This window comes from Rhea americana, unplaced genomic scaffold, assembly GCF_003343005.1.
Source record: "Rhea americana isolate MKP2758 unplaced genomic scaffold, rheAme1 scaffold_141, whole genome shotgun sequence".
In the NCBI taxonomy this organism is placed as follows: domain Eukaryota; kingdom Metazoa; phylum Chordata; class Aves; order Rheiformes; family Rheidae; genus Rhea; species Rhea americana.
The window spans coordinates 519,331-532,146 of record NW_028185495.1 but is presented as its reverse complement, the minus strand read 5'-3'; the positions used below and the strand labels follow the sequence as shown (position 1 = coordinate 532,146).

At 46.7% G+C, this 12,816-nt stretch overlaps 1 protein-coding gene across 1 annotated transcript in view; it reads left to right on the top strand.

Moving 5' to 3' along the window:
• Window positions 1–4,276: 4,276 nt before the first annotated feature.
• The window catches only part of ST8SIA4 (ST8 alpha-N-acetyl-neuraminide alpha-2,8-sialyltransferase 4), a 53,267-nt gene continuing 44,727 nt past the window's right edge, over window positions 4,277–12,816 (top strand). Inside the window, exon 1 of the mRNA XM_085298758.1 lies at window positions 4,277–4,403. Coding sequence (XP_085154884.1) covers window positions 4,300–4,403 — 104 coding nt within the window. The 5' untranslated portion in view covers window positions 4,277–4,299. The remainder of the gene's footprint in view (window positions 4,404–12,816) is intronic.

Below are 12,816 nucleotides of genomic sequence, written 5' to 3'. Positions count from 1 at the left end.
TGCGGGTCGGCGCCGCGGGCAGCGGCCGCGCGTGTTGCGCGGGGCGCGGTGGGTGCGCGGTGCTGCGCGGCCGCCCGAAGTTCGCCTGGGAGCCGCTCGCAACTTCGGGGCCCCTCGGGGCCGGGCGTGTGCGCGGCCGCGGAGCGGGGCTCCCCTTGCGCTGGGCTGCCGCCGTTGTTGCTCCGCTCCTTTGTTCGGCGGGGCGGGAGGCGGAGAGCGCGTCGCCCTCTCCTGTGCGGGTCCCGGGTTTCCCCCGCGTGGTAGCACGTCGGGCGTGTGTGCGCCTCTCCGTGCGTGCCTCTGCTTCTCCCTTTTCTGTCCCCCCCCCCCCCCAACTTGTAGGTATCTTAGGAAGAAGTTGGGTTTTCAGCCAAGCCCGTTTTCCGCCCGACGGGGACGATCTTTGCGCTTTGCCGCGAGTGCGCTTGGAGGGGCGCGCAAATTCCCCGCGCGCTCGGGAAAGGGGCGGGGGGCGCCCGGCGCTCTCGGCTGCGGGCCAGCGCCTCGGGGGCGCCGGGCCGGGCCGCGCCGGGCCGTCACGGCGGGTTTTCACCCTTCTGCCATAAGCCCTCTGCTTGGCTGAGGCGGGGGGAAAGAGGAGGTTGTAGGTGCCCCCCCCCGGCGCCCCCTTCCGCGGGCGCCGGGAGCGGGGCGGGGTGGGGGCGCAGCTGGGCGGCTGCAGGGCGGCGGGTCGCGCCGCTGTCGGGCGGCTCCGGAGCGGGTCCGGCGCTCCGGGCTGTTCTGCTGCCGCCGGCCCCGCAGCCGCGCTCCTTTCCCCGGGCGCGGGTTGCGGCGTGGCGCTCGCTGCCCGCTGCGCTGCAGGTGCTCGCAACTTGGCCGTAACTTTCCTTCGCGCCGAAACTCGGGTAAGCGGAGGTTTCGCAGCCGCGGTGCAGTGTCTGTGTGCGTGCACCTGAAGTTCGACTTTACGTTGGCAGGTGCAGGAAAAGGCACGTGAGAGCTAGCGTGTCAGGGGGAATCGGCGTTAACTAAAGGCACTCGTGGCTGTAACGCGCAGTCCTGCCTCGCAGACGAGAGGTAGTCGCTGAAATGACTCAGAAATTAGTCACTAGGTGTAGTCGGTGCATACTTGCAAAGAAAACCCCCTCCTCCAGCTTATGATTTAGTGTATTTGACATTATTTAAATGGTACTAAAATGAACTGAAGCTTTAATATTACACACAGCAAAATAAGCATATCTACTCATAGCTACGTATCTCTCTGACACCACTTAAAAACACAAGCACAGTGTACTTCAGCAAGGTCATTTAGAGATATCCGGACGTCTCTGGTGTCAGCGAAACTTCTAATGCAGTACAGTGCTATGCTCTTTGGCTAAGGATGTGAGAATACTGTTTCTTTTCCCAGCCTTTCTGTCCCATCCCTCAGCAGAAAGAATCAGGAAACGGGAAGATAGTCAACTATTACCCTCTGCAACCACTTAGGACTCTAGTCTTTCTTCTGACAGAAGGGCTCACTCGAATGAGTGGCTATTTTTGACAAGCTACATGGGAGAGCGGGGAGACAGCTTTTTGTGGAATGTTTTACTTCCAGAAGTATCAGTAATCTCGAATTCTGAATACACAAGGTGGCCATTTTTGTATTTATTAGTGATACTGTCAGTAAATCTCCGGTTTTCTAGAACAGCTTACTGTATAAGAATCTGTGCCATTTCAAAGCATGTGTTGCACCTTAAATCCCTTATGTTTTCACAGCAAAATCTCTAGGACAATAATTGTAAAAGCCTGCCATTCTTTAACTAGACTATAATGCCCCTTTAAAGGTTATTCAAGTAATGAAACACATGCATTATATAGCATGTAGTCTTAAACTGCATTATCTTCTACTGATAGAAAATACGCTTTTTAAAGTTCTAAGACATTTTTTTTAGTGTTTAATGAACCGTATTCAAGATGGTCTTATGATGTTGTTCTGGTTGGTCACCAGAGCAAAAAGTGATTCAGAGTTCAGGTTGACACTTGCAAGCCACAAGTTGTCGTCACTTTTAATGGCTGTCGCTTTATTAACATGAGGGGGGATTTGCTACAATTCTACAAGATGCAAGGTGGCCCCAATTTATTTCACACTGACTTGCAGAATTTTTTAGTGTAAATTGAGCTTTTTATGCATCACTTTATTTAATATTATTTTAGGTGAAAATTAGACTACTCATAAAAGGGAAAGGAGTGTGCAATCAAACACCTTTATGTTTGTGGTAGAGCTTTAACACAGAATGCTTAGGACCTTCTTTCAGCTCATGAGAGCATAACTTAAGATTGTTTTTCTGTACCGTGTACATAGTTCATTGCAGATGTAAATTGTGAGTACTTGAGACAATTACATTTCCAGTGCTCAAGTACTTTAGCTGTTTGGAACATAATTTGTTGCTAAATTTTGTCACCCGTTTCACTGTTAAAGTGTCGAATGGGTAACTTTTTACTCAGCCTAAACTAGAGACATCTCTGAAATWCTCCTATACTGTATACTTTGCCTGATGCACTTCCCTTTAGATGCATACACTCTGTCTTGTTGCAGGACAGCGTATGCAATAAATACGCTCGTAACAGTTGTGCAGAAGAGAACGACAGTAAACCTGCTTGCTGAATACCTAAAATTAAAAGCACGGAGAAGCGCGCAGTGAGCACGCTGCGACGACTCCGCGTAGCGGCGCGGGCCGCCGGCGGAGCGGCTGCGCGCCCAGGTGATGCACCTGCGGGAGGCTGCCGGCTTCTCAGTAGGTGGCACTCGGAGCTCTGAGTGCGCGCAGGGTCCCCGCCGCAGCCGGCGGGCGGGGGGCGATGAGGCAGGGACAGCGGCCCCAGTGGCACTGGGGGGGCGGAGGGGAGGGGGGAAAGGCTTTTGTGTGGAGGTTCCCCCCCCCCCTTTTTTTTTTGCGTGAAGTGTGAAATATTCTTTGCTACTAACAGGAGCTTTTTGCAATCATGGCACTTCTTGCAAATGAACCTCAGGAAGCAGTTTTGTTAATTTAGCCTAGTTAATGTCCCCTTGCAGGTTAGTTCTAGTTTAATCTGCTGTATAATTTACCAAATGCTAATACTTAGATGTACTGTAATAATGTTGCAGTAGCTCTTATAATGGAGCAGGATCCCATTGTTTTAAGCACTTAGAGAGACAGGGAAACAAAGATCAGCATTTCCTTGGAAAGCCGGCGGTCTCTTTCAGAGACTGTAGTGAAACATCTTTTATGCTCCATTGTGTTGGTCAGATGTCTGCTGGTCAGAATTCCTTTATGCAAGCCAAGCAGAATTATTATTAGTAATAGTGTTCCAGAGAAGACTTCCTTTCTTAACAGATAAAGAGATTTTTGTGCTATGTATTCCTTCTCAGATATAAGACATTCTGCAGTGTTAGAATGTTATACCCAAAGAGTCTGATATATTAAACAATTATGGATTAAACAGCTATGTTTGAACTCAGAGAGCTGAATGTTGCTCTGGTGTATAAATGGAAACAGTATGGTTGCACATATGGAGATAAAAACAAATTTTAGACCTAAGACATAAGTGCTGCTTGCAGAGTTTTAGCCTTCCTGTTACGCTTGTGCGGCCTTATTGGCTGATACGGTTGTGGCTGGTGGCTTTATGGTACTTCATCAGATGTTCAGTGATCATCAGCCACTGCTAACAGCAGTTTTCATTTTTTAAAGTTACCCTGCCAAAATGTAGGGCTACGATGAGATTGGTGACTAGGATTAGACAAGGGAGGCTGTCTGGCCCTGTGCGTACAAACCTTTCCCTAAAGTCTCGGGGAAACATTGTGCTTCGTATATCCTGAAACTCCAGAGTTCCTGGTGTGAAAGTCTCCTTGGTACCAGTAGGAGGCAAACAGAGTTAATCAGGGCATTACTGTTTAACATGAGAAGTGGCTGGAGGAAGGAGTTAAGTGTTAATTCTTAGCTTAATACTGGAAGTCTGGGACWTAGGAGTGCAGAATCTGCCTCACACCCATACTGAGGCAAACCAGGTTCAGCTTCACAATTTGGAGTATATTGTAATTTTTGTTTTGTTTACTGCAATAAAACCAAAAATACATTTAAGCTTTTAAATTAAGCATGAAAGCATTAGCTATAGATCTCCTATAGATTTCTCTTAGGTATAGTTTATTTTATTTAGTGAGTAGAGTGGGTGAGAAAGCAACGTGCTACATCTTGTTGTGGATAAAAAGAAAATATCACTGGTGCTTGTGGTCTAAATTCCTTCAACTAGAACTCGCCTTAACATAATTGTGTCTTTTCTGTGTTGCATTGCAGAGATGGTGAGCTGAGTTTGAGTAGATCAATGATCAATAGCTCTGATAAAATAATTCGAAARGGTGGCTCCTCGATCTTCCAGCACTCTGTAGAAGGTTGGAAAATCAATTCCTCATTGGTACTGGAGATAAGGTGAGTATCTTAAAGTTCATTTCATATTACTATTGCCTRTTATTTTTTTGGCCTAGAAGACTTACCATAATCATTTGATTCACTGTTGCAGGAGGGTGTTTTATACCTTTTTACTTGCCTAGGTGCAATGCAAAATGCAGCTGAATGACCTCAGGCTCCGAAGTAAAGTTGCCCTTCACAGGATACACATATGTAATGTGTTTTCATCTAGTTATGTCAGTCAGACCCTCGAGGACAAGGTCTACATTATGCATGTCTCCATTGAGCTGGTTGTCTCACGTTTCCTCCAGTCGGTGGTGAGAAATTGGCGCTTTTAGGACATGATCTTGTCTCATCCTAATGTAGCTGCTTAAAATAGGACGGATGAAAATACCCTGAAAGTACCTATATTTGTCTCCTCTCTACGAAGAGATCTTAGACAACTTAGATCTAGGGGTTGAGAGAGGCTGTTGGGTGATAGACTCCTGCCCTGAACGTCTGTGACCGGCCCAAGTGGCACTGGTGCCACCGCCACCTGGTGCAGTTCTCCGTCCCTTGGAGGTGGAGGCCAGAAGGTGTTTCGGGTCCATGTGGAGGTGGTCCCAAGGGCACAGAGTGAAGAGGAGCGACATCAAAATTTTATTTTGATGTTTCCTAACAATTACATCAGGGCAACTGTTGCTGCGCTCTTGTCGACCTGCCTCCTCCGTTTAGGAGGGTGGCCAGGGCGAGACGGGTGTAGAGCTCGGCTTAGGGGAACGGAGGGCTGAGCCCGTCGTGCTCTGTGCAAGGTGATAGTAAAGAGGGTATTTTTCAGCAGCAAAGGCATAGCAGAGTGGATTTTTGATCTTCTGAATCTGAGCATTGTTTTACAGCTGAGTAAGAATTCGATCTAATTAAAATGTGGTTTCTATGTCACTTCTCTTCCTTCGATTTTGTATTAACTAAAGGGCAGCTTAYGAAACCCTGGAAGAGGCAATGCTTCTGTACATGAGAGACATGGCTTTCTGGAAGAGGGACTTCTGGGTTTATGGCTGCTGTTCTTATGTTCTTCATTCTGGAACAAGTAGAAGATATTAATAGCTCAGAAAGGATTCATGTGTACAAAGTTGTAGTAAAAAATAATCCACGGAGCAGTTATAATTCTTGAAGTTCCTGAGCTGTGATGGACCTAGGGCAGCCCCACTGCAACAGGGATGAGGAGAGCAGGAGATTTTGGGTAGCAGCAATAACTGCTCCTGCTGGTACTCTGGAGCCTGTGGCTGTGTCTCAGTGCTGCGTTGGGCTGTGTGATGCACTGCGTTGTCCCAAACCCCTGGGTGCCCTGGGCTGAGGGACCTGGGGCTGGGTCTAGCTGCACCCCTAGCACCTGGGTTTCGCACCAGTGAACACCTGGCTCTCACCATAAAATGCAGCCGAGGAGCGCTCCCAGGCCCTGAGGCTGGGGTTTCTCCCAAGACCCTCGATGCAGATGTCACCTGTTCAGTGACACTGTTCAGTACAGTGTTGTGTAAAAGCTCCAAGTAATCTAGGGAAAATAAGCAGAGTTCCAGAATCAATAACAATATTTAAGGTTTATGTGGATRTTAACTTATATATTTAAGCTGGAGAGATAGTAACTTGAATAGTGCTGAAATTTCAAATCGTGGGGTATAGCTCTGATGAGAGAAAAACCAGCACACTGTTTTGCTTGTGATGTAAATTGATTTATTTTGGAAGTTGTTGAGAGACTATAAACAGGTACCTATAACAACTCTTTTTAGTCATCCCATTTTGGTGAAGAATTAAGTTTAGTATTTCAGAACCATTTAAAACCAATRTATTTTGCTGCTCAAGCCAAACAGTAAACACATGAGATAGATAGCATCATGATGACTCTTAGGTGAAGTTAAGAGAGAAACCAGAGTTTGGGATACTTCTGAGGTATTCATTTTCTGCTATTTCAAAAGCAAACTGTATCATTCAGTCAAAGAAGTCAGAGTGCTTTACATGCATATTTTTTTAGCTTCTTACTACACATATATCATCTCACTCTACCAAAAACCTGAGTTTCAAGAATACCTTTTTTTTTTTTTTTTTTTTAACTATTGGGGCATGGGAAAACTCTCTCTCTTTATAGAGGTACTCCTAAGAAACATCATGAGGTCATTACTTGGTTTTAAAAAACTTAACAGTGAAGGATATTTTTTGGCTCAGTGATACAGTGAAGAAAAACAAGTATCCAGTAAACAGTAAAGATCCCATTTGGTTAAGCATAGAGATCTTCTGTAAAGCAGAGTGCATAAAGTTGAGGTTATTCAGATGTCTGCTTTGGTCTCATTTTGAGGTGAAATAGCTACTGTCACGAACGGCAGGTCAGAGGAGCAGATGTTTTCACTGAACTGGTACAAGATTTTAGATTAATGTGAGTTAGGGCCAAAATTTGGTGCCCACTAGGAAGGGAACCAGGGCTACTAGCCAGCRCGCCTCCTTCCCGGAAATCCTCTTGCTAACGTGTAGCACACTCAGGTACGCTCCTCAGCAGTGAGGGAGAGAAATTGGGCACGTTTTTTCCTTGCGGAAACCACAAACAAACCCTTGTAATGCCTGTCCCACTCCTGATGCTGACTAAACTCGTGTTCTTCTTTCGCTTTTGCAGGAGGTTTGCTATACGTCTTTCTTCCCTCTCGGAGCAGTAAGAAGCAGCTTAGCCATAAATATTTTTGTGCTTATAGAACAACCTAGACTATCTTTAAATATATGTAGCAATCTCCTAGAGCGTTCTCATGGTTCGACTAACTGTTGGGTCCTCCAAAGTACATCATATGTTCTGTGTAGACCATGAAGATGATTCATGCTCTGTTATTGCAAGTGTTAATGTGAATAATGTTTGACTTGTGGTGTGAGGTTTGCCATAGCAAATAATGGCAAGAGAGAAATGTGTAAAAAAAAAAAAAAAAAAAAAAAAAAAATGCCTGTTGAATAATGTATAAAAAGTTGTCAGTTCTTAGGAGTGGAGAAGCAATTTGTGAAACCGTTGATGTGCAGCATACAGACATTTCCTAAAACTTACAATCATCCTAAAATGGCAGCTACTGTTGTGTCTTGCATCAGCTTGGCACTCACAGTAAAAATTCGAAAATGTGGAAAAAATGTGATAGAGGGTTTTGCTTTCTGCAAGGACAACGTGTTTTGTGCTGTGTCTGGACTTCACAGGTTGGCAGCTGGGACACTGTGCTTTGCTGTTTGCTCTGTTGGCCATGGGTGTCCTCTCCTGCCATTTCATATTTGCTCGGGCTAATGACCGCTTTCTATCAACTGCAGAGGTTTTTGCTATTGGAAATGAATTCTTGAGCAGATAATAGGAATTGAAAGTGGAGAAGCTCGATAACCAGGACCCCATGGGAAGAGGAAGAGCATCCACTGGGTGTCTGGTGTCCTGAGATGGTCTCCTGGACTTTGTGACCGGAAGAGGCAGTTGAGGGGGTCTAGCAGCCCCTTTGAGGGTGCCTGCTTGGAAGAAAGAGCGAGGCTTTGCGTGATTGAGGTGGGGATGGTGGGTATCGCTAGCTAATTACTGGAGACTGCAGCAGATTTGCTGCCTTGCCAATCATGACTGCGCCAGTGGGAGAGTGATGTTTTAAATGCACTGTACCTTCTGATCGCTGACAACTTCTTTTAAGGATAATGAGTAATTCGGCTGCCTAAGGAAAGACAAATACTTGCTTGATCCCCAACTGTCTGAGTGGGTCAGTCAGGTGGGAAYGGGAGAGAGAGGATCCACCTTCCGTGGGGTTTGGTGTCTGCATCCTTCCTRTTGTCTGTGGCAGGCTGAAGATTTTCCAGTTACGGAAACTGAGAAATTTCAGTTCCATTAAAGGCCGTGCTTTCAGAACGGAGAGGTGTGCTGAGGCGGTACCCACCCGGGAAAGCCAGCTTAGGCAGCACTGGTGCTGTGCCGGCACCTCCGCGGTCTATGTGAAGTGAAATACAGTCGAGGCTTGAGTGTGTGATTTTCCTTTTCCACTTCTTTTGATTAAGTGGGGATATGTGTTTGTGTTGGAAGGAACCAGCAAAGGTTTTGAATCGCAGGAAGGCAAAATGAAGAAAAAAAAAATGACGTGTGTCTAAGATGTACTTATCTGTTTGTGATGTGGGTGAGAACTTGATRAGTGGAAATTTCCTGTCAGAGAAGTGTGAGAACTTGTAATATGTTCACAGCTTCATTTAGAGGAGAAAAAAAAAAAGAGAGGGAGAGAGGAAGACACTCCTCCTGTAGAAGAGCTCAGACTGTTATCGCTGTTTGTCTTGCAAGATGATACGAAGCAGCCCTGGTACGTCCTTGAAGCGCGCAGTAAACGCGGAGCTGGCGCTGGGGCAGCTTTGGAGCGACCCGCCGCGCYGGCCAGGCCGTGCCCTCCCGAACCCGCGCGTCTCCGAGACACGCGGATCGGGACTTTCCAGGCCGACTCCGGCGTAATAAACCTTAAAGTTTTCCCAGAAATTTTCAAAGTGTTTTTGCTTCCTTTTGGAGTCTTACTTCAACGAAAAGTTGATGTTCGCTCGTGGTTGGGGGCGGTTAACGCYGCTGTCTCTGCCCGTTGCGCTCCAGCTTGCTCGAACTCGTTAAAAGCCGCTGTACGCCTGACCTTGACGTGCTGAGCGGGGGCCAGGCTCGCGGTGTTTCAGAGCCCTCTTTCTTTCCCCTTTTGCGTGCCCGCTGCAGGCTTGAGGCCGGGTCGGCAGGGTCGGCGACGTCCCCAGCGAGGAGGGAGCCGGGGCCGGCCCGGACGGGCGCTGGGAGCGCCGGGGAGCTTTCCCCGCTTCATCGCGGCTCTGCGTGTTTTTAACAAATCRACTCCAAATCTTAGCGAATTTTCAAAGTTTAAGTGAGAAGAAGTCAGTGGGAATCTGCACGGGCTTGGGGCCGCCGCTGCGGAGGGTGGGATGTTGGTGCGCCCTTCGAAGGAAAGGAACGCGCACTCGGCGATCTCGCCGCGGTGGGAAGCAGAGACCTGCGTGCGACGTTCAGCAAGGTTACTCAGTAACTCCTTAATATTCGCCTGGAAGAGCGCTTGGTAACGCTGGATGTTCCCTGGTTCTGTATTGGAAGGATTTTGTATGTTTGTCTTGCACACAAAAAAAGCAGATAAAGCAAAAAATCCGAAGCTTGAAAAGCAGGGGTTMAGTTTAAGAGTGATCTAAAGTCAGTGCTTAAACTGTTTAGCTACTATCAAAATGATCAACACAGTGTTTTGAAACTGAAATACTTGTGGTAAGTTGCCTTACAGAGCAAATAAAAATATTTGGATATGAGTAACCGTTGGCCTTTCAGTAATCAGCCCTTCTTTAGAAAAACAAAAYGTCAATCTCCAGTTCTGGTAGCATGCAAAAGCCCCTGCCTGCAGTCAYGTAACACACACGTAGAAATGTAGAGCTGGGGCTGTTAAAGACTGTGGTTAGAAGTCCTAACCGGTCGTAATTTGCCGAAAGCCTTTGGTGGGGCAGGGGGCGGAGAGGGTGGCCGTGGAGCCGGCCCTATTCCCACGCTCGTAGCGGCGTTAAGGCTCGGCGCCCGAGGAGCTCCCTGGTGCTGAGGAGCCCTTCAGTGGGTTCGCTCCACGGCTTGGGCTCCTTGTCTTTAAAAATATTTGCAGTCCTAAAAGTCAAATACTTAAGTGTTTCCCCGCCCCCCCTTAATCCAAACAGTTCTGTGGCAGATATGGGAGAGGTTGCTGCAGGATGATACCGTTGCGTAGTACAACGGCTAGTGTACCAAATAAAAAGTGCACAGAAATAGAAAAAAACGTCACCACGTTGCCCCAGGACAATACATCTTTGTATCTTTTGGGAAGCTGCGCAAAGGCAGTGATATCTGTTATGTGTACTTCATCAGATAGCCAGGAGTTGCGCTTCGCATTTAAGTATTTGAGCATCTGTTTCTGGTTATCAGGACAAAACAGAGTCAACCACAGATTTTTGGCGTTGYGTTTCCGAGGGTCATGTGAGCATGTTGCAAACAGCTGCTGGGCTCCAGCTAACCCCCCAGTGGCCCCTGGAGCCTCACCTGCCCGGGAAGGGCTCCGGCCACCCCGAGATGCTTTCATTCATCAAAACAAAGCTCGAAACCCACCTCTAAAAAACAGTTTCATCACACCTTCTAGCTTGCGCTTGCAGACGTCCCATCCATTCAGCACCTTAGATTCAAGGTTTAGTGAAAATCATCCTTCTCCCTACATGCACTTCTATAATTGAGCTACGAGGTTTCTGAATGTGAATTAGCATGTCTTTTAAGTTATTTTTAATCCCCATCAAGACCGACTGAGAAACCCGTGTATGTTTTGGGGTTAGTTTTTGTCATATCCCTTAGTGTATTTTTTCCTCTTAGCACCCGTGTGAAAATGGGAAGTACCGTTATCCCCCCCGTGCAGATGACTCAGTGGTGCAGAGGAACTTAAAACAATGGCTTGAACATCTGCATGCTTAATCACATCTCTTCCCATATTAAAAAAATATTTGGACACAGTCAAATGAATCAATTAAGAATATTTGARTGCTGGCGTTATTACACATCTCACATAGACATAGGGATTCTTAAACATGCTCTAACATCTGCTCATACATTTACCATTTGAGTGTGCTACTCACAACTTCAGATAAAAATATACTGTTAAACATGCGAGAATATACTAAGATTCAGTGACTTTTGCGCATCTCAAAGTTTTAATGAAAAACAAATTCCTTAGGCATTTTTGAAATTTCAGCTCTGTTAATTATTGATTGATTACCTGAGTCTAATTGGTTTGAAGCCCATTGGAAGACTTCTCTGAGCCTGTGTAGACACATAAGCAAGCCCTGCCTGTAGGTTACCCGTTCCAAATTAGCGCAGGAAGCTGAGGCCCTAGCTTATTTTTTTGTCACTGTTTCCATGAATGCACTGCAGTTTGTCATGTATTTAATAATTTCACTTGTTTCTAATGCTGCTGGGATCAGACAGTCCTTCTTTCACCCTCCATTTCATTTTCCAGCCATTTACATATCTGTTGCACAGATCTGGTGCCCACAAAATGAGGCTTATCAAGCCCACAGGGCTTCTAAGGCCGTTTGAACTTGCAGGCTGAGGAAGAGGCTTTATCGCGCTTTACAGAAATGCCTTGCCTGGCCTTTTATACCACGTAGCGAAAGCTGTAGGCCTCRAGGTTTTAATATCCTCTACCTTGCTTCATTATTTGGAGACCTTCGCCTGCCTCAGCACAAGACCTCTTTGCCCTGCTGCCGCTCCCTCCGTACGCCGTGGCTGCGGAAGGGAACCTYGGACACCCTTCTCTCTTATTCTTTCTCCTCTTGGTATAAGGAGCGAGAGGAAAMGCTCGCATTTATCGCATTTCACTTCCCCTCTGGCATGCAAGGTCGATCCCAGGGTGACCATTTTGGATGAGGGGCTGCAAGGGGCCGGGGCTCCTGCTGCTTGTCGATCTTCGCCTCCRGGACAGTTTCCTCGTCACGGTGCTCCGCGGGGCCGCGACTGCTTTTCCTGCTTTGCCCTGAGCTAGGGAAGCTCTGCTCAGAAAACTGATTATGTAAAAACAGCACCCTCTTACTCAACAAAACACTGTGTTTTACATTATCTCCTACCTGCTGGCACCAGTGGGAAATATCAACGTGCCACACGAGGCTGGGCACGTTTGTGGTCCCGGGGGACTGGGGCGATGGCCRGGGTCGTTCCCAGCTTGGTATCACAAGGACAAACATTGACCAGAGGCTGCACGAGGCGCTGGTCCATGCAGAACCAYCCTCCTTAAAGGTGTCTAATCTAAAGAGCCTTAGTTTAGGGGTTTTTTTCCTCCTTCCTGGACCTCACAAGCAGGTACAAATTACCATGGCTTAGCTTCCTCAGCTGACATTTAAGCAGACATACTTCACCTGCTACTTGTTGTGGTCTGGGAGCGTGCAAGTGCTTAATTACCCCCGTTCCCTGGGCTTGTGCTATCTGATAGCTTGATCGTGAGTGGCTAAACCCCTGTAAACAGTATAAATGCTTAATTGCAGAGATGCAAGCTGAAGGATTGGGCTAAACTGATTTAAAGGGATGATAAGAGTTCCCAAGAAGTGTTTCTCTGAGTTCAGCTAACAGCAAGGCKGCATGCTAAGCTGCAGTCACTCAGTTTGCAGTGTAGTTTTAAGCTGATTTTCCCAAATTGCTACAAAAGACTGAGGATTTTGTTATTTCAAGTTAATTAGGATAACTTTGGCTGAGTCTTCAGTTAATTAGGAATAAGTTAAAGCTAAACTAAATATGTTATTCTTACAGTGAAATAAGACTCTAAAGGAAAGTGTGGTGATTTCTGAACCAAGCTGATTTTTGAGGCATGAGAGTGTAATGAAGCATTTATTTCCTAGCTCATAAGCACCTCATCTTTTAACCAACATATTTTTAGGAAAAACAGCTGCTCTG